This window comes from Urtica dioica, chromosome 7 (assembly GCF_054948205.1).
Source record: "Urtica dioica subsp. dioica isolate 48M chromosome 7, U.dioica_male_clone48M_v1_H2, whole genome shotgun sequence".
Lineage (NCBI taxonomy): Eukaryota > Viridiplantae > Streptophyta > Magnoliopsida > Rosales > Urticaceae > Urtica > Urtica dioica.
This window is the reverse complement of record NC_142762.1, coordinates 38,251,607-38,278,557: the sequence shown is the minus strand read 5'-3', so window position 1 is coordinate 38,278,557 and position 26,951 is coordinate 38,251,607. Positions and strand designations below refer to the sequence as shown.

The window sequence follows — 26,951 nt, the reverse complement described above, 5'->3', positions numbered from 1 at the left end:
TTTGGCTGTGAATTTAGATTGGCCATTGCTACAATTTGAGGTCAAGAATGCTTTCTTGAACGGAGAGCTAGAAGAAGAAGTATTCATGCAAGCACCACCCGGCTTCGACAACAACTCACAAGGAAAGGTGTATAGACTAAAGAAGGCTTTGTATGGCCTTAAACAATCCCCGAGGGCTTGGTTTGGACGATTCTCAAAAGCCATGATAGATCAAAAATACAAGCAAGCACACTCGGACCACACCATGTTCTACAAGCACACGAAGGGAGGTAAAATGGCCATATTAATCTTTTACGTTGATGATATGGTCATGACAAGAGACGATGAAGAAGAGCTTGCGAGATTGAAGCACTTCTTGGCGCAACAGTTTGAGATAAAGGACTCAGGAAGCCTCAAATATTTCTTGGGGATGGAAGTAGCAAGATCACCGAGGGGCATCGCTATTTCGCAGCGGAAATACGTACTCGATCTCTTGAACGAGACTGGTCTTCTCGGCTGCAAACCCGCGTCAACTCCAATCGACCCCAATCACCGGCTGAGTAAGAAGGAAGGATAATCCCCGGCCAACAAAGCGAGGTACCAAATGCTTGTCGGGAAATTGATTTACTTGGCTCACACACACCCCGACATCACGTTCGCAGTTAGTCTTGTAAGTCAATACATGCATTGCCCTTCCGAAAGTCATCTTGAGGCTGTGTATAGAATATTACCTACCTCAATAGAAGTCCAGGTAAAGGCATTTTCTTCACAAAGACCGAAAGCAAGCAGATTGAAGTCTTCACGGATGCAGACTATGGAGGAAATCTAGATGACCGGAGATCCACATCAGCCTACTGTACGTTTGTTTGGGGAAACTTGGTCACTTGGAGAAGCAAAAAGCAACCGGTGGTGGCTCGTAGTAGCGCTGAAACAGAGTTTCGTGCGATGGCACATGGGGTCTGCGAAGTGATATGGATCAAACGCATCTTAGAAGAGTTGCAGATTGAGTCTAGCTTGTCGATGAAGCTGTTCTGCGACAACAAGTCTGCGATCAGCATAGCTCACAATCCCGTCTAGCACGACCGAACAAAGCACGTGGAGATCGATCGCCATTTCATAAAAGAAAAGCTGGAAAAAGGAGAAGTCTGTATGCCATTTGTTCCAACAAACGAACAGCTAGCTGACGTGTTCACAAAGGGTTTATACAGACAGAAGTTTGAAGATTTTCTAAGCAAGTTGGGCATGAGAGATATCTTTGCACCAACTTGAGGGGGAGTGTTAGATTACGTGTATATTAGACTAATTCGGCTAACTAGATTAGTTGAGATTAATTAGGAGTAGTTATCTGTTTATTTATTTATTTCCAAGTCTTTAGTAGTCAGTTAGATTGTTAGCTATTATTTAGATATCTTGTTAGCTTGTAATCTTATATAAACGTGATTCAGTAATAAAGAAAGATACACGTTCAACTATTTTTGCTCTCAAAACTGTTTAAATTATTAAATATATATTCTAAAATACTTCAATCTAAATACAACTCATACATTAACAACAAATACTACAATTAACCCAAAATACTACATAGACAATTGAAATAAATATAACAATTAATAAAGTGGCATGTTTGATGTAATAGATCCAAATTTTATTTCATGTGTTTTTATACATAAAATTAAATCACATATACAAATTTGGTGATATGAAAAGAACAATTATTTTGAGCAAATTTGTTAAATATAAAAGTATGATAGATTTAAAACTGTAATTTAAAAAATTCAAGTGGAAAAGAATATTCCCATAATATTCTTTAACGAGATGTAAAGTAGAGATGAGTTGGAGTAAAAAACACTGTTTATTGATGCAAAGATGTATTTTAAATCAAAATTTTGTATCATGATTGGAGATGCTCTTAGTATTATAAATAGAGTATTTTTAGTTAAAAGCGTCATAAAATCCAATTTTCATATTTTATATTATTGAAAATATTTCTTTTAAGAGAAGATGTGAGATTTAGACTGTATTAAAACTCTCGATAAAGTTTATTGAATTATATCTAAAGTCTATTTATTAATTACAATATAATTTTCTATTAAACAAGTATAGGCGACGTAGTCCTTGAATGTTGAATCTTGAATTAAACGTTATTCTATTATGTTATAAAATATACAGCTAAAAAGTGTGAGCATTTTTATTAGCAAGTGAACGAAGCTTATAATTTTCAAAATCTAAGGAGTGTTTTACTTATTTATGTAAAATATATAAAAATGATTTAAAAAAATAATGATTTATATAAAATACTAATTAAACGATGCATAGTTTATTTTTGACACTCAATTACGCTGTTGGAGATATTTTTCTCGGCCATTGTGGACTCCAACTCCGCTTCCTCAGAAAAAGCGTTGGCGTTTTTTCCGATATGGCTATCCTCGATCTAAGTTCTTCTCGACATGGTCGTAGTTCTCAATCCCTTCTGACTGAAACTCTGGCGCACAACCTTCTTGGGCACTGTTGGTGTCATCGACAGTTCCCACTTTTTTAGATCGATGTCTCTCATTCGATCTCGATCCATCATTTCAGTCTATAGAGGCGCTCAAAACAGAGGTTGAACATCACTCCAGTTTCCCAACTCTCGGCTCTAGGAATCCGGTGTTGGTTGGATTTGCGAGTGGTTGTTGGGTGCGCGTAAAGGTGGCCATATGAGATCACGTACGTGGGACCCCATTTTCCGTATTATTGATACCATACGATAAATGAGAAAAAACCGTATTTTGAAATGTGGTAGCGGGACTTTTGTTCCAGAACCATCCGAGAAATGAGACGGAACTGGGATCCTCGTTTAGCACTATTTAATGCTATATTTTTAAAATTGTATTTTTTAATTGAAAATATATGATTTTTTATTTATTTATTTTTAAATGCATTCATGAGTAAAATAAAATGGAAAAAATAAATATGAGAAATATGAGAATCCCGGAACCGCGAAATATGCTATCGGGAATTTTCGGTAGCGTGGAAAATGGTTTCAGGATTTCCCGATACCATTTTTTACGGTTCCGAGAGTCCCATTTCCCGTAATATATGGGACGGGACCAGGAGATCTCATTTCCCCGGTTTCATATGGTCAGCTTTAGAGTTCGACGGTTCTTAGACGACTCATTTTGGTTGCGTTATTTTATCTTTGTGGTGTTGGATACTTTATTTAGTGGATTTTTATTCCTTAGTTTGCTTTTTTAGGAGACGGATTAGTCGTCATCCCCTGTCCCGATTCAAGTTTTTCGTTAGATAAAAGTCTATATAGACTGAAAAATAAATTTCTTCGTGGTCATCCGGTGAAGTGGATCTTTTCACAAATTTTTTTGGACATTTTGAACGAGCATTATATGTGGTCGCAGTTTATCGCGCTATCCGTTCCTCTGTTTGTCGACAATATGCATAATATGAGTGAATATTAGAAGTTTTGTGCATTAAAGCATAGTTTATTTTGTCAGAAAAGTTTTGATTTATTTCGGCATTGATTTTGTGTTACGTCTTACATGCAAAGCGGCATCGATCCTACTTACGTAAGGTTAACTTTTTGGAAAATGGAAATTACACTCAGATGTTTCTACATACTAGTATCTATCTAGGTAGCTTTTGCAAATGACGTGGGGTGGGCTGTAAATTAATTTGGGGGAGCGAAAAAAAAAATCTAGAAAATCGTTAATTACATCATCATGTAATAAATAAATGAGAAAAAGTTTTGAGCAAAAGTCATGGTCCTCATGGAGTATAATAGTTAGAACTTAGAAGAAAGCTGACGTGAGAAGAAGGTTATTTCTCTAAAAAAAAAAAAAGTTGTACGAAGAAGAAGAGAAACTGTAACGTAATAAAGTATAAGAAGAACAGAAGAATGAGAATCTACTTGAAACAAATCTAACGCAAAAATAATTACAATAATAATCTACTTATATAAAATGCACAATGTCAGTTTGAATTTATTTATAGCCCTATATGATAATAAACGCTTTTATGATTGTGCTATTCAGTCTTTTATATATAAATATGTTAGTACTTAATTTCTTTATTAGCACTCTTAAGAAAAATATTTCTAAATGAAAATTACATTATGCAAAAAAAAAAAAAAAATTTATTAAGTAGCCAACATATTTATAATTGTAGCAAAATAGCCATAATTGATGCTATGACATATCAGTTTTTTTTTTCCTAGTCCCATTTAAACTTTAATATTTTAATCCCACGTAAAATACCAAAAACTTATCAACAACATATCCAGTGAAAATATAGAAATTAACCCAAAACTAATTATTCCAATCCAAATCGAAAGATACACATAAACATAATTCTTATGAAAATCGCAAAACTCACAGATTTCTCTGGGCTTATCTCGTATCTTAATTCTTAAATACCAATCTTGATTTTTTCCTCACATCGGTTCTTCAATGGAGCCGATATTAATTAGGGTTGAGTGAGATTTCTGAATGTTTTTTTTAATAACAATTTTTGTGTTTTCTTTATGGTAAATAGGTTGCATGTATATTTGGTTGCCATGTATAGTTTACCAAAATTGATATAGTGGATTTTCAATATATAATTCAAATGACTTTTTTATTATTAAAAAAATGGGAAATCTCGGTTTTAATGAATGAGTGTATTGTAGTATGATATTTGTTGTTTATTTTGGTTAATAGCTATATAGCGATATTACCAAACGTTGGCTACTTTGCAAATTTTATGTTTCGATTTGGTTAAGTTTACTATTGTATCCTTTTTTAATAACTAATATATCTTATTAATTTTATAAAATGAACTAACATTTTTACATTTTGACCATACGAACATTAAATAAAATTTTGAAAATTAAGATTTATAGAGCATTGTTTTATCTATAGTTTTTAGAATTAAAAAACCATTAAAAATCAAATTTATTTAATTTTTAAAAGGATCGAAAGAGCTACTAAATCAATGTATTAAGGACCAAAATATTCGAGAAAACAAGGTTAGAGACCAAAATAGAATAATAATGAAATTTGAGTGAGTTGTACTAAAAACTCTAAATTTTATTCATGATTTTTGAATCTTTTGTTCATTTTCATGTCTCGGGCCTTTATAATAAATTGAAAGCTCATAATCTTAATGAAAATATACCAATGATTAAAATGTGAGTTAATGATGATAGGCTTCGATTTTCTAAATATATCAATAAATTAATAAAGACATTTAAAATTTCTATTTTATATTTGAGGCAATGAGACTCATTGATAGTAGTCATTGTTCGTGTAAAATAAAAAGGATCAACACTTAGAATCCGCGTGGTGAGATCTAAGGCCGAAATACGATCAGCTGTGGATTCCTCCATTTGAAGCTCTCGCCCCATGAGAAACTCAATTTTCGATCGCTTATCGCCTGTAAAAAGAAAAAAAAAAGTGAGCTATTGGAGCGAGCGCATAGGGTTTTTTTTTCGCTGACGCACTGTCCGATGCTCAATATAATTCTGATTGCAATGTTAAGCGGAGGTCGGTTTTAGTTTCTTGAGTTTAGATAGGGAAGTTCGAGGTGAGGGAGAGACATAGTTTTGTTAAGTCGATCTAAACTTACTTCAAACCCTGTGGAATGAGATATTTAAACAGTCTCTTAGATGGCTAGAAGATCAGTGGCCTGAGGGATGGATAGGTCGGACCTCCTAGGAAGGTTGCTCCTAGGGTCGGACCTCATGGCTGAACTTCTCTGTGTCGCCCTCTACGAAGAGGTGAGGGCCAATCCTCTATGGTAAGGTCTTTTTTTTTTTTTCATGACTTTGTAAAATAATTTTTTCTTTTTCAGTCTTTTTTTTTCCTAGAGGCATTTTACCCATAACAGTCATAAACTGTTTCTGCACTAGGTTTGAAATTTTACATTTTAATTAAGGTACTCTTGCTCGGTGTGTTCTGCACTTTAATTAATTTGTTTGAAATTTTACATTTTAAGAGACACTTGTCTAGATTAGGTGTGTGTGTGTGTGTACGTGAATTTACATTTATGTATAATACTATGACAAAAGATAAACGCTTTTCTCTATTCAAAAAAAAAAAAAAAAAGATAAACGCTTTTCTCACCACCGTACTCCTGGTGCCAGAAAAAAAATAATGGTATCAGAATTTACGACATGAATATTCATTGGATGAGTCAGTTCCACACGTTTGGTTTTGCGATTAAAAGTAAAATTATACGTCCCTTAAAATAAAATAAAAAATTAAAAAAATAATTAACTTAAACGTTTGACATTACTAAATAACCAACGTTTGATAAATCTTAGATAAATACCCATAAATAATGACGTGACTTAATATATGGAAGTGACTATTTATCTAAGATTTACGTTTGTAAATACATGAAAATTGATATTTACCTAAGATTTACTAAACGTTGGCTATTTAACAATACCAAATGTTTAAATTGGTTATTTTCCTAATGAACCAAAATTATAGGTGTAATTAAGTCGCTTGCTTAGTTGGCGTGTAGTTATTGATATAATATATTACAATATATGCTTATTTATTCATCATCAGTAAAATGGTAAAAATGGAGAACTAGATATACAGCTATTTCAATAATTTTTTGTTCGTACGAGTATGAGAAAGTACTGGCAAGTTAATGAATTTATAGTATTTTTAAATATATGGACTAGAAGTAGAACTAGTTTATAATTAAAAACTTAATATTGAAATGAAACTTTAGTTTCAAAATATGAAATTAGATAGCTTTTATTTATTCTTTTCATGCTTAAATTAAAACGTATTTAGTTTGAAATGTAGTCTTGTCGGGCAAAAAATCCGTGATCGTACATAGTTCCGTCTAGATGAGGTGTTTTGTTGCAATAAAACTTAATCTCGTTGCAGCGACGAATACACAACAATACATAATTCTAATATGGAATGGGGTTTTTCCACGCGGCTTAAATCTATCTCGTCGCAGCGAGTTTCCACTACGGAAGTAAGTTCTGTTATGAAATACCTTGCTTATATCGTAATCTCGTAGTTGGATTTATTTATGTTGGAATTAAGTAAATAAATAATATTTATTTATTCACATGTGGATAGCTGATTTGTGGCAACAATTTGAGTGGGTTCCACTCATCGGATTTAAATAATTCCAAGTGATACGGATTCCTCGTAACGAGAGGTATAAAATTGAATATTTGTTTGCCAAGATCGGACCTAGGATGAATGAGAAATTGATGCTCAAAGTAGGATAAAGAAACACATTTATGTTGTGTTATGGAAGTGGAATACCAAGAGTCCCACATTGTATAGAGATGTGTGTTGTGGTAGTGTTTAAATACTATCCTCTTTAATTAGTGGATATCCAAGTGCAAGAGAGGAGAGTGTGTGTGGGTTAACCCTTAACCCGTCACGCGCGCGCACACACACACGCGAGCCACCGCCGCCGCCGGGCCGGACCGGGCTCGGGTTCGGGTTCGGGTTTCGGGAATGTCTCGGTCTCGGGCTTTCTTTTTACTACCAATTTCACTTCTGAAAGTTTTAATACCTCAAATAACTCTTGTGTTAAGTTTGAGAATTAAAGCCAACGGTTTGTAGACCGTATGCTTCAATGCAACGGTTTTTTGAGCGTGTGTAACAGCTCTTTATGAGCGCGTTAATGGAAATAAAAGTCTTTAAGGCTGGGCGGTTTTGGGTGGTTCAAATCCGTAACCTCACTCTGCCTTGGCCTATATAAAGGAGGCTTAGCCCTCTCATTCGAAGACACCGTATCCAAGAATCTCCCACTGTTCCCGAGCTCCATTTCTTCTTTAGAAATTCTTTTCTTTTGTTTTGTCGTGGTGATACTTTCGCAGAGGTCCTAGTTCGCTGAGAGTCAAGCATATTGGTGCTAAGTTTGCCTCTGTAGTCGTTGTATCCTGGAAGGCTTTCGCTCATGTTTTCCAGCATCCATGGGAGGGCGATAAAAAGCTTCAAGGAAATCGTCCAACGAGCATCGACTGTTTCTTTCCGTCTTCTTCGATTTGTTTTTTCGGTTCTAAGGATTAACCGGTTTTTATTTGTATTTTGTTATTTCCGTTTAATTTCATTCCATGCAAATTGTCTTGTATTTCCGTCAATATTAATATAATATTGCTAACAATTTATTTATTATTTTAACTCGAATGTTTCCACGACGTAAACTACTTCGTTGTGAAATCACTCCCCACTTCAATACTTCCACGGTTCCACCAAAGAAACTACATTTGTCATGGAATCACTCCTTGGTGTAATTGCGAGAAGTATGTTTTCACACCCTTCTCATTCCGGTGTAGTCGATTAATTGTTTCTATTGATTTTCTTATTTTATTTTTGTTTATTTAAAAGTACCGCAGATTTAGGACAAGAACATTGTTTGAAAATAAAATGAAAAGACATAGGAGTTACGTAAATAAATAAAAAAGAAAAAATGTATAAAATAGCTATTCGAAACTTATTAATTAGCAAAATAACCAAAATTTCAACTTTTCAGCAAAGTAGCTAAATTTACGTTTTCAAAATTTTTATAACAGTCAGGAATAAATTTTTTGACGATTATTATAAACAATTTATCACTTTCAAAAAAATTAATCTTAGGGTAATTTTTTTTTAAATAAGATTGCTGCACATTTTGGCTATTTCACTTAATTAAGACAATAAACCTTGACTATATCGCAAATTCTTAACTTTAAAATTGGTTATTTAGCTACATCATCCTAAAAAAAAACACTTATTATTGCTTCTACATATCTGATGTGTGTTAGATTTTTTTTACTCCTTTGAATTTTTTTTCTTGTGTGGAAGAGAAAAATAAGTCTAAATATTTTTAAAAGGGTCAAGCGGCTAAATGGCCAAATAGAACTTAAGGATTTGCAAAATAACAAAAGTTTATCAAGTATAAGTAAAATAGCCAAGCTGCGATTAATCCAGGCAGGATTAAATTTAATCCAGACAGCCAGGTAGGATTAATTTAATCCAGGGATTTTATTCAGTCTTAAAATTTAATCATCGACCTTCTCCGATCTCCTTCTTCTCAGACCTCCTTCCAGTCACCGCAATCGCACAGATCTTACCTCCCGTCGGACTCTCCGTCACGGCGGCGAAGGCGAGGAGATCGACGGAGATTCGGGACTCTCCATCACGCTACGGCGACGAGGAGGGCTTCCTCGCTGGAAAGGTTCGTCGCCGGAATTTTTCCGACGCTGGAGCTCCTGCCCTCCCTCACCGGAGAGATAGTCGCCGCCGCCCGCCACATGGCCGACCACCGCCCGCGGCCGGGCCCCGCGATGCTGCGCATGGAAGTCGAGATGGTCCTCCCGGTCGACAGAATCCCCGGCGGCGAGGCGACAGAGGAGAGACTGATCGGTTTCGTTCCGGCAAGCGAAGAGTCGATCGAGGGTCTGGAGAGAGTGGTGGCTATTTTGCCTAACCTAATAAAACTACTATTTTGCAAAAGCCATAGTTTGAATTGGTTAGTTCATGTCATTTTTTCATTTTAAAATACTAAAAATACTATTTAATAAGAGGGTAGTTTCAAATACCGCACTTCTCATGATTCACGCGAATACCATGCAAAATCCCCTCCACTATATCATGTTAGGTATATCTCGTAGTATACCTTATATGTTGCGATATTTCTGCATATACCGCAATATTTAAGGAACGACCACAAATAATGAAATAATTTTTGTAAATACCGGAATTCATATAAAATAATACATGCTATTTTAAAAATACAGATGAATAAATTATTCTAATGTTTATTATTAGTAATAAATTAAATTTTACTTATTGATGATATGTAAAATATATTAGATATCATTTATATTAATTTATTCGTTTATAAAATACTCTGCGATATATATTTATTTTGTGAGTGTAAAAGAGGAAAAATGGGTTTTGCAATTTACATACACATATTATCTAATTTTTACCATAATTAAAATAAAATCTAATAATAGGTGGTTTCATGTATACTTTTTTTCAAAGTTCTCATGTATAAATTATTTTCTTCTTTATAAGACAAGAACGGGCTTTGAAAATCACCTGAAAAAGACATGGGACATAGGTAAAAAAAACATTTATTGATGCTTTTACAAATCTGTTGCGTTTTAGATTTTTTTTACTCTTTGAATTAATTTTTTCAGTGTGTGGGAGAGAGATTGTTTTTCAAAATTTGAAAATTGTTAACTAAAATTTAGTAAGAGGTTTTACGCGTGTGTGTATATATATATAGGACCGGCCCAACCTACAATGAGGCCTTAGGCAATAATAAAATTTGTGCCTCTATTTTGAAAACATATAAAATGTAATCTAAAAAATTGGGTTTTATACATAATAGTAATTTTATTTTTTAGGCTTGTTTTTCTAAAATTTTGAGTATTTTTCTAAAATTTGAGGCCTTTTTTGAGCTTATTTTTCCATTAAAAATTTTGAGGCCTTAGGCCATTGCCTATGTGGCCAAGAGCTAAGGCAGGCCCTATAGATATATATATATATATATATATATATATATATATATATATATATTTTATAAATTTAACATCTATAAATGATTTTTACCCATTCAGTCCACTAAAAAAATAAGTATAATACGAAAAACACAGTGGAATGTATAATAAAAATGACTAGGAACTCTGATAAATCCTTACCCTATATATACACACATATATACATATGGTCTATTTATGAATCCGAATATTGACCTATGATTGTCGGTTGAATTTTTGCTCGAAATTGATTTTCATATGCATTACGGTTATGATGCTATAAATTCAAAATAATTTTGAGGTCATTTTAGCTCACTCACGCATTTAGAAACCAACACTTTTATGGAATCGTAACGAGAATTTGGGAAGCGAGAAAAATTCGCCTATGTCGGAGTCGAAAGTCGACAAAAAAGCAATACGAGTTTAGATCGTGTAAAATAACTTGCATCAACCCATTCCCAACCCATAAAAGCCATAACACTATCTACATTTCACTTAATTTTTAACTTAAAATATATATTGATTTTTTAATTTAAAATATTATTTTGTTATTTATTATTCATTTAATATGCATGTCAAACCCTCCACCATTTTTTAAAATTAGTACTCTTATTAATTAGAAAAAATATAGAATCAAACTTAAAAAAATTCAATATTATATTACATAGAAAACACAAAATTACATTGAAAAGAAACATTACATTTTTCAAAAAAGAAAAGAAAAGAAACATTACATTTCATATATGCAAACTTCAATATTATCTTGAATTTTATTTTATGAAGTATGTATTGAGTTTAGTCAATCTGGAAAATTATATTAGTCAATGAATGATTTGGTATTACACTTTTTTAGTTAATGATATGTAATTTGTATTATTAAACAATTAAAATAGATTCGAATTATATAATATAAAATTTACGAAATGATTTTATAAAAAGATAATTAAGTCAGTTCAATAACACATTCTCTATTTAAAAAAATAGTCAAAATTTTATTTTATTAATAAAATAATCCACCAAACTGAAGTAAATTAAATTAACTTTTTAAGTTAATTTAATTTATTTTGACATGGTGAATTATTTTCTTAAAATAAAATTTTGATTAAAATCTAAATTTTTTTTTTAGAGAATTAACTAGTTGCAACGAATTCTTTTTTTTTTTTATAAATTAAAAATAACTTAAACCAGTGTAGGTGAATAGTGCAAAAAAAAAATAGTTAGAATTTTAAAAGATAAAAGAAAGAAAGAACGTAAGAATATACCAATATGATTGTACTGCATGTACTTTAAATAAGAAACTAATATTGTACTTGGTACTACTAGTGCAACTCATTAAAGTTGAAACTTTACTATAGCAATAATTTCACCAATCAAAATCAAATTGATAACGACGCATGAATTTATTCTATCTTCCATAATCATTAAGATATTTATATAAAATCTATCACTAAGCAACAACACTATATACATACCCAATTAATTAAGCACAAACAAATAGATACAAGAAAAACAGAACCCTACATAGAAAAGCAATCCCCGGTCAACCTTCCAACGTGGATCCTGACCGGCGGGGCGTCTCCGGCGGAGACGCCGGAGAAACCGACGAGCTCATATTTCCGGCGAGCGGCGGGGCGGGGGAGATTCTCGGGGACGATGGACTCGAGCGAGTTGAGCCGCCAAGGAGGGCATGTTCTCTTGTCGCTCCATTTCAATAATGGTTGTCGTTTTGTTGAAGTTGTTGTCGTATTTACTTGCTCTGCCATCGCGCGTTGGGGCTCCACGACGTTGACTGAGCTCATCATCTCCAAGCTCATTATCACAACGCTTGCCACGCGTATCGCACGTGCGACGCTTCGGCGACCACCCTGATCTTCCTCTCCTTTCCTATGTAATTATTTAATTGGTGACGATGATATGGAAAACATATTTCTTTTTATATTATAATATAATACCGAGCTGAGAGGGATTTAAATACCGTATTGAGAGTTGAGTCGTGTTTGGAGGAGGAGATGGGAGATTCAAGCAGCAACCGATTCTAATTGCCATGTCTCTGCTTCTTCTTCTTTTTTTTTTTTTAGGAAATTGTCTAAGTATATATATATACATATGGGAAAACGAGGGGTTAGTTATAGAAAATGAAATTGGAAAAAAAAAGCTACGTGGTGGGTGGGGGTTGGAAAGAAAGTTGGAACTTCGCTTGCTTGTCCGCAAAATAATTTACAGAACAAAACAAAATATATATATATATATATATATATATATATATTTTTATGAACAAATAAATTATATTTTTATAATTAAAATACTTATAGATGGTCAAATGACTCAAATATGGCGTTTCTGTCGTGAGGTTATTTGGGTATGTATCGCAAACCACGTGGATTTGGAATAACTAAAAATCAGGCGATTAATTTCCCTGTCACAATTAATAAAAGCAAAAGGAAAGAAAGTTCTTAAAAAGACTGCGTTCTCTGAGAATATGTGTAAAGAGTTACTTGCCGTCTTGCAATTGCACGAAAATTGGAAGGAGTATTTTTCTGAATACGATGTCGTTTTCTCTCAACCTCCAAAACTCTCGGAAGTCGACGGTTTAGGCTCATTTCTCCAAAACATTGTATATAACTTTGGTGTTCTATTGTCCTTATTCCTTCAATCAAGCACGCCTTGCTCATTTCTCCAAAACTTTATGTCTAATTTTTGTGTTCTTATCCTTCTCTTTTAGTAGTTGGTGCTAATATTTTCCTAATACAACACCACTTTTAAATACTATTTTGAGCTCATTTGGTCCTTGAACATTTGTGTTTGAGCATAATTTGTCCTTGATTTTTTTTTTTTGCGCAAAATAATTCCCAACCCTCATTTTTTTTGGGGTATTTCATCCCTCACATTAAATATGGAATAGATCGTGACTTGTTAGTTATATATATATATTTATACACGTGAATCAGAACTATATCAAACAAAGTCTTATAAAAGGATACATAGCCGAACTTCTATTAGGCCTACATATAAGGAATAGGTCGAGACTTGTTAGACTCGATTTCATCTTCTTTAGAACGATATGTAGGTTTATTTCTCTCTCTTGTATGTGAATTATTTAAGCCTCTCCGTTTATGTTTGTGTTTGTGCTCTGATTTGATGTCTCGTGATTAGTGGAAAGAAGGATCCACATGGAAAAGAAGAACCAACTCAATGTCCTCTTTGATAATACTTTAAAAGGTATAAATGTGTCGAAAACATAAAAAAAAAAAAAAAAAAAAAAAAAAACTGACAACATAAAAGGATGTTCAAGTACTTGTACACTAAAAAGATGGTTATTCCACCTTTCATAACAAAAATGAAACGTGGAACACAAAGCAAAATAATAATAATTTGCGAAAACATAAAATAAATGTAAATAAATACAAACCAACAACTTGAAGGATGAGTTCCATATCTTAACACTAAGAAGTTGTCAACTCACGTTGATTGTGTGTGTAAATAAACATGTGTTTATATATCAGTTGTACCTCTTCACTTGACACTAATTGATTTTAAGATAGAATTTAACAGACAAAACAATAATGCTCTAACCAAGCACACGATGATAACTCAAAGAAAACGTTTCGCCATCTATAACACAGACCTACACAAAGAGTGCTGACATAGCAGAGAAGATGGTGTTGCTTGCCATTCACATAGACTGTTAGGAATCCCACATCGAAAGTGAATGAGAACTAACAAGAGCTTATAAATGTCATGGGTTACTCCTCTCATTGCCAATTAGTTTTGAGATGGAACCCCATGATACTTTCACATGGTATCAGAGCCCATTAAGCCCAAACGGGTATCCGATCCAATCGTTGGGATTCGGCCCAAGATAAGCGAACACAAAGAGCCGCCATCTTGATGGGGCGTGTTATGAATCCCACATCGAAAGTGAATGAGAACTAACAAGAGCTTATAAAGGTCATGAGTTACTCATCTCATTACCAATTGGTTTTGAGATGGAACCCCATGATACTTTCACATAGTATCAGAGCCCATTAAGCCCAAACGGGTATCCGATCCAATCGTTGGGATTCGGCCCAAGATGAGCGAACGCAAAAAGACGCCATCTTGAGGGGGCGTGTTAGGAATCCCACATCGAAAGTGAATGAGAACTAACAAGAGCTTATAAAGGTCATGTGTTACTCCTCTCATTACCAATTGGTTTTGAGATGGAACCCCATGATACTTTCACATAGATTTTAGAGAAGAGCAACACTCATTCTTTGCAAGTCAAAACTCAAAGACTCGGGGAGAAAATAACGATTGCATAATATTTTTTATTAAGAAAGATAGAAGCTCACCAAAGTTTATAAAACTTCAACAATATGTTACAGATTTAACTATTAATACAGTGTAATTTTCAAAATTAAAATCTAATAGCTTTAGTCTTCCAAAAAAAAAAAAAAATTCTAATAGCTTTAAATTGTTTTGCCATTACTAGCTTATAATATGTATTATGTATTTAATAGCCCACTTGACCACTTACTTTTAAGTGTGAGAAATTTACAACCCTTATAAACTATCATCATGAAAAAAAAATTCAAGCATTTATGATTCTACACCCTTACGTGACACGTTTAGGCATCTATGATATTTAAGTCTGCAGAAAATCTTAAAAAGCTTAAAGTCGGCAAAACTAAGATTGCGTGACGATAACGAACCAAAAAAGTCGCCACTAAAAAGTACAAGCAATTAGCCCATCAAACCAAAAAAAAAGTACAAGCAATTAGACCCACCCACATTTAACAAACGCCGTCGTTTATACTTTCCCATATTCTGAAGAAAACTAGAAAGAGACTAACTTTTCGCGTCATTAAAATAGATATCTAAATAAAAAACTCTCACTTTAATTAAGAGTTCAACATTTCGCGTGGATCGTTGAGTCAGAGCTTCAGATCGCAACACTGAGTGACTCGCAGGAAAAAAAAAAAAACAACGAAGAAACCCTAATTCCCAAATCTGTCATATCACTAACCAAATATCTGCATTTCGCAAGCCCTAGATTCTCAATACAGCTGGTCAACTCATCTCAATTCGCACATTGATTGGCTCGGTGAGTGAAAATTTTACGGAATTGTAATTGTAGCTGTTTTTATTTCTTTCTTTTTCGTAATTTGGGCATTGGAGTGTAGAGAGCAGAGAATGTGACGGTCGGTGAAAATGGAGGAAGAAAGCAAAGCTAGCGGCGGTGGACGGGAAAATGGGAGCTCGAGCGGCGGTGGACGGCCGCCGAACCCACTGAGGAAGACGCTCGTTCGTCACCAGTCTCTGGTAGTTCTTATCTCTGCGTTTATCTTTTTTCTGCAATGTCTAATGTTGCTTTACAGTGCTTGTTAGGACATGTATAATAGGAAAGTAATGAACTTTTTCTGAACATTTTTTTTTCTAATTGTTTTTTTATTTTTTATATTTTTTTTTATCAGTGACTATTGCAAGTATAGAGGGTATTTGCAGGAAATGGGACTGGTTGTCAACCGTACTGAGAATTCCCAGAATTTTATGCGGGGAATTAAAAGTTTACGGACAGTATTGGTTTACAGTGATTGGTTAGCAGTCATGTATCGGCCTATACGTGACAGGAAATAAATATGTAGTGTAGCTTTACAGTGATTGTGGGTAGTCATGTTGTACTAAAGGCATATATACATGACAGGACATAAATGAACTTTTTTTTGGAAGATTTTTTTTTTAGCACTGACGATTGCAAGCATAGAGGACTTTTGCTGGAAATGGGAAAAAATGTCTACGGTGATTCCCAGAATTTTATGTGTGGATTTTGAAGTTTATGGTAGATTGGTTACACACTTACCTGTTATGATAATTTTATGAGTATCAATTTTTTTTCCATCATTTTTTTAGTTATTGGGCAAGTTCAGATTGAGTTGAGGCATAATTTGTTGTGATGCTTTCGATCTGCTTTTCACAATCTCTACACAAAAATTGTGACAATCCTGCTGATAAAAACAGTGTCTATGGGGTTGAATTTTTCATGGTATAAGTGCATTGAGTTGAATTCATTTTGGCAGTCAAAGATGAGGCTTTCAGAACTTTCTGTCGAGCCAGAGGATGATGTGGAGAATTGCCCTTCTCAATTTCTTCCTATTGTTCGCTCTGGAGCCTGGACTGATATTGGGTTTCGTTCAAACATGGAAGATGTCTACGCTTGTCTTGACAATTTCACGCAAGATTACGGGCTCGAGAATCTGCCCGAGGGACCCAATGCATTTTATGGGGTATTATTCTCTCTTTTTTTTTTTTTTTTTTTTTTTTTTTTTTTTTTTTGTAGTGAACTCTGGTTTGAATTTTTTTAGCATTTGATTATAGGGTAATTGAACTCTGGTTTGAATTCTTTAGCTTTTGATTTGTTTCTTGACTCTTCTATTTTTTTTTGGGTGTCTGACTAGGTTTTTGACGGGCATGGAGGAAAGCACGCTGCTGACTTTGCTAGTTACCATTTGCCTAAGTTCATAGTTGAGGACGAGGACTTCCCTGGGGATATTGAGAAAGTTGTTTCTTCGGCATTTCTTCAGACCGATATGGCATTTGCGGAAGCTTGTTCCTTAGATGCTGCCCTTGCTTCAGGCACCGCTGCATTGACAGCTCTTGTAATGGGAAGGTTGGTTTCTAATATTGTGAGTTGATTCCATGAGACTTCCGTACATCGCTTTTATTAAATTATATTTAATTTTTTACATTGTGGGCTTTTGCCTTGGACATTCGTTTTTCCGTCTTTGTTTTCTTTCAAAGATTGTCACTCCAAATTAGGTACATATAAGTTCATTAAATGTGTTTGAAGTTGGGGTTCTCTCTAGATATATAGCCATATGAAAATTCAAATTTTGCTATATAACCTACCTTGAGTAAATTTAAGTAAATAGCCACGAGATTTTATTTACAAAGCCAAAAGGACGTTATTAATTGTACATATTTGTTAATAATTGTAAATAAACCATCAGACTCCAATGCTAATAACGTCCAAACAATGCCACATCACCATAATGGCTACTTACTTAAAATTAACAAAAGGTTGGCTATTTAGCAAATCTCCAAATTTTGGTGGCTTAGTTACGTAATATTTTGTTTAATTTTTTACATTGTGGGCTTTTACCTCGGACATTCGTTTTCTATTTTTGTTTTCTTTCAAAGATTGTCACTCCAGATTAGGTACATATCAGTTCATTAAATGTGTGTGAAGTTGGGGTTCATTTATTTAGTAGAGAAACGTTAACTTAATCCCTCTTAATAGGCGAAGTAGTTTGGTTGAGCTGTAATTATTCAGGAATCATAGTCTGGTTTCCAAGCCTCTTTTGTTTCAATACAGGGTTCTTTTTTAAATTCTATGCCCATCGGTTCCTTTGTTTTCCATAACTAGTGTCAAGGCACACACATTTGAGTGTTGGTTCTTTGTTTACAATGCCAGACTTTTGCTTGTGGCAAACGCTGGAGATTGCCGAGCAGTGCTGTGTCGCCGTGGCAAGGCCGTTGAGATGTCAAGAGATCACAAACCAGTGTGCACCAAAGAGAGGAAGCGCATAGAGGCATCGGGGGGTTATGTGTACGACGGTTACCTCAACGGGCAGCTCAACCTTGCTCGTGCGATCGGTGACTGGCATATGGAAGGAATGAAGGGTTCAGAGGGTGGTCCGCTGAGCGCCGAGCCAGAGCTCATGACGACCAAACTGACAGAAGAAGACGAGTTTCTTATTATCGGATGCGATGGAATCTGGGACGTGTTCAGAAGCCAAAACGCCGTTGATTTTGCCCGGCGCAGGCTTCAAGAGCACAACGATCCGTCTACTTGTTCCAAGGATTTGGTCGACGAGGCTTTGAAGAGGAAGAGCGGCGATAACTTAGCTGTTGTCGTAGTTTGCTTCCAAACGCAGCCGCCGCCGAATCTGATAGCTCCTCGCTCGAGAGTTCAAAGGAGCTTTTCTGCCGAAGGCTTGAGGGAGCTGCAAAGCTTCTTGGACACACTAGGAAATTAATAAGATAAGTGACGAATTTTTGCCCCTATTTTGGTGTACTTCTTTATCGTTGTTCTCTGATTCTAACTCAGAAATTCTGTTGTGTTCTGTTGAAATTGAGAAAATGTTGAGGCCCAACTGTAACATATGCGGCGGCAAAGTTTGGTGGATGTTGTTATTTTGCCTTTTAGGGTAATTCGATTCGAGTAAAGCTTGCTTCCACAATTGTTATGGAATTTTGTGTTCTATATTTATTTGATGATCAAAGATTGGATAACCCTTGATGTTCATTTTCCTTTAAGTCAAACAATGGGTTTGTCAAAGTGAGGATTCAATGTATCCCATGCTTTGGACTTATTAATATAATACATGTAAACAAGAAGCCATAGAAACTTCAAAAGCAGAGACCAAATATGCCTGTGTTCACTTTTAGAAACCTTTCTCTGAATCCTCATCTTATTTGGAAGTTGAGAGTCTTGATTGAGTAAGCAAAGATGAACCCGAAGAGCAGCGGAATCACAACCATGACGACTGCAACAACTCCCAAAAAGTCGTGTTCGAAGCCGAAATAATTCTTCAAGAAATCTTCCACGGTCTCTCCCGTGTCCAATCTCTCCTTCACATCTCCGTACTGCGAAACCACCAACCCATACAGCGTCCAAGCCACGGGGCAGGACCAGTAAAACCATCTCCACCACACCGGGATTCTCTGCGACACACACAATTCCCTCACTCTCTCATCGAGCCGATGTAAAATAGAATTCGCGAGACTGAAGACTTACAGTTAGAGGGACGAGGAACCCAGAGAAGAGATTCCAAATCGCGTAGAAGGCGGAGGAAGATATGGCGGCGATGTGGTGGTTCGGAGATAGAGCAGTGGTCATCATGCCGTAGAATGTGAAGTACAAGTTGGTGAAGAAAGAGAAAAAGACGAACCACAAGAACTTGGAAGCCGTCCCTTCGAACCCCATCATGCTGTACGTTACACAACTGTACACTATGGTTTGGATCAGAATGTGGGGAATCTCGATCGCCATCTGCAATATTAAGAGCTCTCTGTTAGACTCGATAGTTTTATCCAGATAGGTTATTACTTTAATTCTCGACCATCAATAGAAGTATCTATCTATAGGTGTTTCTGTAGCAATATGTTTTCAGAAAGTAGATAACCTGTGCAAAGGCATAGGCAAGAGCCGAGTACATTCCGGCTGCTTTTTCTCTGTAGAAGACTGTTCTTTCAACGGAAACGAGTGGCTGAACTGAGGCTCCGTTGTTAACCCCGACGAAGATGACCGCAGAGTAAAGCGACCCCATTGCATTGAACAGATCTCTTTGCTTACTCCTGCGCAGGACCAACATTTAGAGGTAAGGCCTATTATTATTATTATTATTATTTTTTTTTTTTTTTACTGCGAGTTACCTTTTTGAGCCAAGATCCCAGAATATCGTTCCGAAAACTACGGCGATGGCAGTGGTGTATAACAATCTGACGGCACTGTATGGGGGGTTTCTCCAGTATGACCAGTGCTGTTTCCACAGGCAAGCCATGAATTGTGTCAAGAAAGGTTGCGAGTATTTCGCCGGAAAGTAGAGATCTGTGGAATCTGGTGGAGGTGTACTAAGTTCCTTGACCAGTGCTTTGTTCCTCCTGGGTAACCCCAAATTTACAAGTCAGCCGAAGATCGGAATCTTGAATTTTTTGATTGAATATTATCTTACTCGAATAACTCGGACTTCTTGTAGACATCTGCAAAATCGATTCCAAGAACGGCCTGTTGAGCCGGCGAAGTGATCTCCAGCATCCAAGTCGCTGGATTGTAGTCTTGTTTGATTTTAGGAACTCCATCAATTGCCTTGCAACACAAGAAACACATCTCAGCCACTTCTTTGCTGTGTAAGGATTCAAGTTAACGGTCATTACCTCAAAGTACTCGATCAAGTCGCGGGAGTGTTGGCCCAACGGGCCTGCGTAGATTTGCTCGCCTCCCCGTCTCAGAAGAAGCAACTGCATCGCACCCAACTCATCACAGTGAGGAAACAAAAAGAGCAAATTTTTTTTGTTTTGTTTTTTTTGCTGACCTCATCGAAAGCGTCGAAAATGTCAATGCTGGGCTGGTGGATCGTGCAAACGACAGTCCGTCCGGTGTCCACGGTGTTCCTCACGGTCCTCATCACGATCGCGGCGGCTCTGGCGTCGAGCCCCGAGGTCGGCTCGTCCATGAACACGATCGAAGGATTTGCCACGAGCTCCACGGCTATGGTGAGCCGTTTTCTCTGCTCCGTCGAGAGCCCATCCACGCCCGCCAGCCCGACAAGCGACCCCCTTAACGGGCCCAACTCCACGAGCTCCATCACTTCCTCTATGAACATCTTCACCGGGTCCCACACAATTTTTCAGGCACAAAAGCGAGAAAGATCGAGAAGATCCAGCTTTATTACATTTACTAGCGTACCTCTCTCGTGGCCGAATCGACATCGCGGGGCAATCTGAGCCAAGCGGAGAAGAGGAGAGACTCGAACACTGTGACGCAAGGCGAGTGGATATCAGTTTGTTCGCAGTATCCGGATATTCGGGCAAAGGTGGATTGGTTCTTTGGGTGGCCGGAGATCATGATGCTTCCTTGGATGTAGCCGCCAGTTTTTCTTCCGGCGAGAACGTCCATCAAGGTGGTTTTTCCGGCTCCGGTCACGCCCACCAGAGCCGTTAAAACACCAGGCCTGAAACTCCCAGTCACTCCCTTGAGGAGTTTGAGCCGGTCCTCGTGAATCCCTTGAGCTTTCATCGCCTTGCATTGCAAACCCAAGACTTGAGGAGTTCAAATTTTTCGGGGTATGTATAGAACTTTTGAAGCCAATCAGATTTTTAAAAGCTTGAAAAATTTCGAGGTACCTGAGGCATGTCAACGGCGTATCTGATATCTTCAAAAGAGATCGAAAGAGGTTTGAAAGGAAGAACCATTCCACGTGCCCTTTTCTCATCGGAAGAAGTGACTTGATTTTCGATGCTTCTTTCTGTGATCACATCATGATAAGTAGAAATAGAAACAGAGAAAAGAAAAAGAAAGAAATAAAAAACAGCAAGATTACCCACCGGAAGATTTCTTCAATCGCAGTGATAGCTCGACTGATTCTCCTGATTTTAAGCTTTCTTCGGATACCATTGCCTGAGGATTTCCAATGGCTGCAGAAAAAAATGTTAACCTGATCACATAACAATCAAAGACAGACTTAGGCAAGAGATTCCGAAACTCAATTTCTCACTTACGATCGAAATATGTCAGCGCGAAGCTGGCAAGAAAGTTGAAGAGGAAAACATATCCCAACAAAGCCGACACTCCAATCCAATACCAATTCGCTCCGGGGAACAACCCGCGCGCCTTCAAGACTGTCACTCCCAAAGATTCCGTGGAATTACTCAAAACCTATGAAAATGTCATATTTTATTATCTAGCTTTGGATTAACTTATTTCTGCTTTATCTTTTGAAAGTATGAAAAGCTCTTACATGTGACCAACTATGTCCAAGAAACTCGTTCACGGCTATGGCATTTTGTCCGTACATCATAGGTGAGAACCAATAGCCCCACAGCCACCACTTTGGTATGTCATCTTTCACAACCAAGACGAACAAAAAACTACATGAGAATAAGAAGAAAGGAAAGCGAGAGAAACAAAAAGTCCGAGTCGTTGATTTCACCTCGAGACAAGACAAATCCACCGAGAACCATGACCAAAACCAGGAAAAAGGACCCAAACGCGCTCGCGACGATCACGTTCCTTCCGAAAGCTGCGATCATTCGGAACATACCCGATGCCATTTGGTTTATGCACAGGATGATCAAGAGCTGCTTGAAGAACCTGAACCATATCGACTTTTTCAATGCTTCTTTCTCAAGAAACACAATAACAATCGGTTTTGTTTTGTTTTTACCGTTCAAGACTAGGATCATAGCCGATGACGTAGTAGGTCATGAAGACCCAGATGGCGGATTCGGCTACGGAGATCGGGATTTTGAGGATCCACGTGGATAGGGAATATGCCCAAGCGGGATAGAAGAGAAGGTCTCTTTGCTTGTAAAACATGGGAAGCTTCATGATGGCCAAATTGATCTCGGATACCCCATTGAACATAGCCACAATGACAGCAAAGAACAAAGCTCCCATGTAGACTATGCCGTCCACCACAGTTTCTCTACGCATGTTCGTTCGAAGAAATATCGTCATCGTAGTTGAAGCCAAGAGTACAAGCTGCGACATGGAATCGCAACCAAAGTTATGATAATGTCATTTAGAGATCAAGGAGGTTAAGAGATAAGTTTTGTACAAGAAGTGATTTGAAAATATAGGCGAATGAATTCCTCTTCATGAGCAAGTACTCTCGAGAAATACACGCTTGGAAAAGCTCTTTGCTTCCACGGTATCTCTTTGTCGTCAGAGCCGAAGGATGGCTTTTGGATTTGTCGAAAGGGTTGGCGAGCTCGTCCCCGAGCTTTCGACCAATGTGGAACGATTGAAACGTTTCGCAAAATTCTTCCACAGAAACAAAGGAATAAGGCTCGTCTTTACGTCCCCAATATTGCTCTTGATCTTTCATCGACGTCACCTAGTTCCGAAAAAAGAGGCTGTTAGAAATCGATATACGGGGAAAACTAAAGACAGGAAAGAAAAAACATGAGTAAAAAAGGGTGGAAACGCCGAATGGAAAGTCACAAAACCCTAGGCAAAAATCTGGAAACTAATCCCTCAACCCACAACAATGTACTGTGAAAATCAGGTTTTTCATACTGCGGGCTTTTCGTGCCCGATCAAACTCTAACAGAGGCTTTATTTAGTTTTCAAATTACCGCGATAGAAAAATCTACTAAAAGTAGAGTTAGAAATTTTTACTTCTTGTAGAAAATCAGCCACGCCTTTCCTGTCGGGACACTTAAACCCCGCAAATTCGAAGAACTCAAGGATGTTCTGTCGCGGTCCTTGGTACACGATTTTCCCTTCGGACAGAAGAATTATGTCGTCGAAGAGCTCGTAGGTCTCGGGAGCCGGTTGGAGCAGAGAGATGACAGAAGTTCCTTTGAGGATGTGTATGGACTGCCTTATCGAGTTCACTATCTGGTACGTAGTCGAGCTGTCGAGACCGGTCGATATTTCGTCCATGAACAAAGCTCTAACCGGCCCAACCAGAATCTCTCCTGTGAACTCTCATGTCAGTTTTGCTTTTTCTGCTACTAGTAACTTGTATTACAAATTACACCGCTTCAAGAGTGTTTTTGTTTATTTTACCTGTTGTGACTCGCTTTCTTTCTCCTCCTGAGATACCTCTTACTAGCTGATCTCCGACCATCGTATCAGCGCAGTTTTCAAGTCCCAAAACCTGCGTTGAAAGAAGAAGAAGAAACTGCATGCATAAGGACTTTCCCATGAAACACTGATTTTCCTTTGTATGTGTGTGTGTATAAAAATATTTATATATATATACCTTGATAATGTAATCTGTTACTATACTAATTTCCTGCCCTTCTAATGCCGCTGCCTGAAAAGGAACAGTACACAACATAAATATCTGTCACAGACATCTTTTTATTTATTTATGGAAATATCATCCTATCTGCTGTGTTTTATTCAAATGTTGTCTTCATATCCTATACTTTTAAAGCCAATCACAGTATCATGGCAATTGGAAATTATCTGTTTATTATTGTCATTACATTAACATTTTGTCTTATTAATTCTCGCAAATTTATCCATTATAATTGACTCTTTGCATGTGAATTTACCAAAAAGTATCATAACAAAAGTAGATTTGATCAGACCTTCATGTAGATATCAAGATCAGGGTCTGGTTTGATATTCGCAGCCTTCTCTCTTCTTGACAGCTCTGCCAACATCTCTGCGAATCGTTTCGGATTCGGAATTCAGATATGAAAATAAAGAAACCAAATCATTTGCAGATACATGAAAAGTAAAAGTTGAATGATGATTGATGTTCAAGAATTATATAAAGGCTGACCATAGTAAGGTCCAACTCCTTGACATCTTGCAGAGAAAGCCAGTGTTTCTCTCACACTCATCTCTCCAATGTGAAGATCATGTTGGCTTATATAAGCTGATGTCTTTTGTGCCACAAACTCTTCCATTCCATGCCCATTGTATGTCACTTTCCCTCCAAACTTCATTTTTTTAATGTTAATATCAGAAACATAACACCTCAAAAAAAAAAAAAAAAAACTCATCAGTGATCACTTTATTACTTTCAAATCTTTATCAAGCCTTCCAGCCAAAGCCTTGAGTAGTGTGGTTTTCCCCGAACCCGGAGGACCCAAAAGTAGCGTAAGCCTGCAAAGTGAAGGCCTCAAAATGAGAATCTAAACAGTTCAGGGGCTAAAACATAAAATAGTCGGTTATAGACATATAGTTATACCTTTGAGGTCTGATGATACCACTGACATCCTGAAGAATCTGTAATGGAACCTTTCTACTTGGGACAATATGTGCAAAATTCAAGAGTCCCTAGTAAGATTTGATCATATAGAGAGAGAGAGAGCAATGTCAAATGCTATTTGTGACTGATAAAAAAAAAATTTGAATATTAAATTGTGATCACCTCTAAAATATTGATCATGAAGTTGAATACAGTTGGCACAGCTCTGCCTCCAACATAAACTTGTGCCTCCACATTCAAACGATCGAATCGAACTTCGATCGTCGGAACGTCAAGCCCAACTCTTCAACCAAAACAATGTCAATATACAAGTATATGATATAGACATATATGTATATATATATATATGTGTAGTACTAAGTTACCTATCAATTCTGTCCTTGAGCTTGAGCAAGAACTTCTCATTGTCTTTCTCGGCGTTCTTGACGAGCCTCTCCAACAAGACCTTCCTCTCGGCGAGGCCGAGATTCTCGACGCTGATCTCTCGGGTCCGCTGACCGTCTTCCTCGACGAGAATGCCTCGTCTCACGCGCAAAAACGTCGGTAATCTCTCAATCGCCGCCCATTTCAGGGCTTCCTCGTCGTTGTCTTCTCTGCGTGAAGACATGAGTTCGGCCAAAGTTTTTTGCATTGAGAGTTTTGCTTAATCGCTGCGTTGATTCTTCTGTTCTTCTTCTTGTCGCTCTCAACTTTACGCAAGGTGTAGCTGCGAGTAACCAAAATCAGCCTTTTTCATCTTTCTTTCTTTTTTTCCTTTTTATTTGGTGTCAAAATTCTTTTCCCACTAACCGAAAACTTCATATGTTATTTAAAGAATATTTTTCTAGAAATTTGTGTACGTACCTATACAATAGACATAAATATCACTTGTTTAATTAGTGAAATATATGTCTCAACATAAACTTAATTAAGCACCAACAACTAAGGATAGGCCATGCCTTACCTCTATGATGTAAAAGGTGGGCCCACCCATACATATTTTGTGTGATAAAGGTAAAAAAAAAAAAATGTGTAAGAAATAAAATATAAGAAATAAAGAATATGGACGCTAGGTTGACGTGAATTCAGCGTGGGATTTGAGTTTCTTTCTACTATGCATGCATTTGAGTTTTGGCTTGTGAGAGACGAGAGAATTGTCCTTTTTCGGAGAAGTAAAAGTATTATTAGGTCAAATTAGAAGTGAGTGCGTCGCAGAATGTTTCACTGTCATTAAGGCCACTTTTGATTTTCGAAGAAGAAAATAATAAAGCGGAAAGGTTTGTTAGTGCAATGATTACTTTAGTCGACAAAATAAAATGCGTGTGAAGTGATAATAATTCGATAATGACGGATGGTCGAAGGATTACAAAACGAAACGTGATGATTAATAATTTTTTTTTTTAATCAGATGATGATTAATAAATAGCTCGAAAGGAAGAACGTTAGTGGTGGTGCGTGAAGCCGTGAACACGTGTAACACATTAAGGTACTAGTTTTTGATATGTACTACATAGTCTACATTGCACTGCTAATTCAATAAGGATCTTGTTGATCGTCTTTTTACTGTATATTATTTTAATAATCAGGACCTTTTTTTATCGTCTCTATAAAGATATATTATTTTAACAATTCGGCGGCTATTTCTTGTATAGTCTATTATTAATCTAATTATGCATGAGTTAGTCATATAGTCTATTATTGTATAGGTAATGTCCCAAAGATTTAAATATGAATTGAGTTATATCTGTAATATTTAAATAACTTAACTATAATTTAAATTGAGGATGATTATTTAACTATTTTATACGTTTTTCTCTGTTAGTTATTCAAATATCTCGTTAACTGTTTTTATTTAATAAATATTTATTTTTATATTATTAAGTCACATATTAATTAAATTACTTGAAAAACTACAATGCAATTAACTCTACAATGTCCAAGAAAATATTATCTGGATTTTTTAAAAAAGTGAAGTACTTATAGAAGGTTCGAAGATAGGTGAATTATCATTGTTAAATGAGGTTTAGGTGAACTATTGAGCTTGAATTTTGTTGGTAGTGAATTTTTATCTTCGTTTA

At 36.3% G+C, this 26,951-nt stretch overlaps 3 protein-coding genes across 4 annotated transcripts; 1 reads left to right on the top strand and 2 right to left on the bottom strand.

Moving 5' to 3' along the window:
- Window positions 1-11,838: 11,838 nt before the first annotated feature.
- Window positions 11,839-12,566, bottom strand: LOC149391363 (histone deacetylase-like protein). Its single transcript, XM_089618755.1, has 2 exons — window positions 12,438-12,566; window positions 11,839-12,346 (listed from the first exon to the last, which is right to left on the bottom strand). Exons 1-2 carry the CDS (start codon window positions 12,506-12,508, stop codon window positions 11,980-11,982), a joined length of 438 nt encoding a protein of 145 aa, XP_089474881.1. The 5' UTR covers window positions 12,509-12,566; the 3' UTR covers window positions 11,839-11,979.
- Window positions 12,567-15,289: 2,723 nt separating this feature from the next.
- DBP1 (DNA-binding protein phosphatase 1) lies at window positions 15,290-18,692 on the top strand. Of its 2 annotated transcripts, none has more exons than XM_089618878.1 (5): window positions 15,290-15,545; window positions 15,632-15,763; window positions 16,519-16,725; window positions 16,897-17,108; window positions 17,913-18,692. In XM_089618878.1, the coding sequence occupies exons 2-5, from the start codon at window positions 15,653-15,655 to the stop codon at window positions 18,475-18,477; spliced, it is 1,095 nt and encodes a 364-aa protein (XP_089475004.1). In that variant the 5' UTR covers window positions 15,290-15,545; window positions 15,632-15,652; the 3' UTR covers window positions 18,478-18,692. The 2 variants fall into 2 exon arrangements, with proteins under 2 accessions (XP_089475004.1, XP_089475003.1); XM_089618877.1 differs by having other exon boundaries at window positions 15,291-15,545; window positions 15,625-15,763.
- Window positions 18,693-18,833: 141 nt separating this feature from the next.
- On the bottom strand, window positions 18,834-25,730 carry LOC149391361 (pleiotropic drug resistance protein 1-like). The gene is made up of 24 exons (XM_089618876.1): window positions 25,260-25,730; window positions 25,057-25,177; window positions 24,874-24,962; window positions 24,704-24,788; window positions 24,463-24,622; window positions 24,266-24,342; window positions 23,932-23,985; window positions 23,736-23,826; window positions 23,343-23,644; window positions 22,780-23,058; window positions 22,387-22,703; window positions 22,153-22,313; window positions 21,961-22,064; window positions 21,722-21,878; window positions 21,548-21,637; window positions 21,347-21,468; window positions 20,910-21,242; window positions 20,536-20,826; window positions 20,378-20,461; window positions 20,176-20,309; window positions 19,877-20,104; window positions 19,627-19,798; window positions 19,239-19,493; window positions 18,834-19,165 (listed from the first exon to the last, which is right to left on the bottom strand). Exons 1-24 carry the CDS (start codon window positions 25,523-25,525, stop codon window positions 18,908-18,910), a joined length of 4,230 nt encoding a protein of 1,409 aa, XP_089475002.1. The 5' UTR covers window positions 25,526-25,730; the 3' UTR covers window positions 18,834-18,907.
- Between the last annotated feature and the right edge of the window lie 1,221 nt (window positions 25,731-26,951).

What these genes read in the sequence shown, in the direction of transcription:
- LOC149391363 (XM_089618755.1), bottom strand. Translation starts at nt 12,508, where the DNA reads ATGGCAATTAGAATCGGTTGCTGCTTGAATCTCCCATCTCCTCCTCCA. An exon ending in ACGACTCAACTCTCAATACG is followed by an intron (nt 12,347 to 12,437) that starts GTATTTAAATCC and finishes ATAATTACATAG; the next exon opens with GAAAGGAGAGGAAGATCAGG.
- DBP1 (XM_089618878.1), top strand. Translation starts at nt 15,653, where the DNA reads ATGGAGGAAGAAAGCAAAGCTAGCGGCGGTGGACGGGAAAATGGGAGC. An exon ending in TCGTTCGTCACCAGTCTCTG is followed by an intron (nt 15,764 to 16,518) that starts GTAGTTCTTATC and finishes TCATTTTGGCAG; the next exon opens with TCAAAGATGAGGCTTTCAGA. An exon ending in ACAGCTCTTGTAATGGGAAG is followed by an intron (nt 17,109 to 17,912) that starts GTTGGTTTCTAA and finishes TTACAATGCCAG; the next exon opens with ACTTTTGCTTGTGGCAAACG.
- LOC149391361 (XM_089618876.1), bottom strand. Translation starts at nt 25,525, where the DNA reads ATGCAAAAAACTTTGGCCGAACTCATGTCTTCACGCAGAGAAGACAAC. An exon ending in TAACAGATTACATTATCAAG is followed by an intron (nt 23,827 to 23,931) that starts GTATATATATAT and finishes CTTTCAACGCAG; the next exon opens with GTTTTGGGACTTGAAAACTG. An exon ending in TATGATCCTAGTCTTGAACG is followed by an intron (nt 22,314 to 22,386) that starts GTAAAAACAAAA and finishes GATATGGTTCAG; the next exon opens with GTTCTTCAAGCAGCTCTTGA.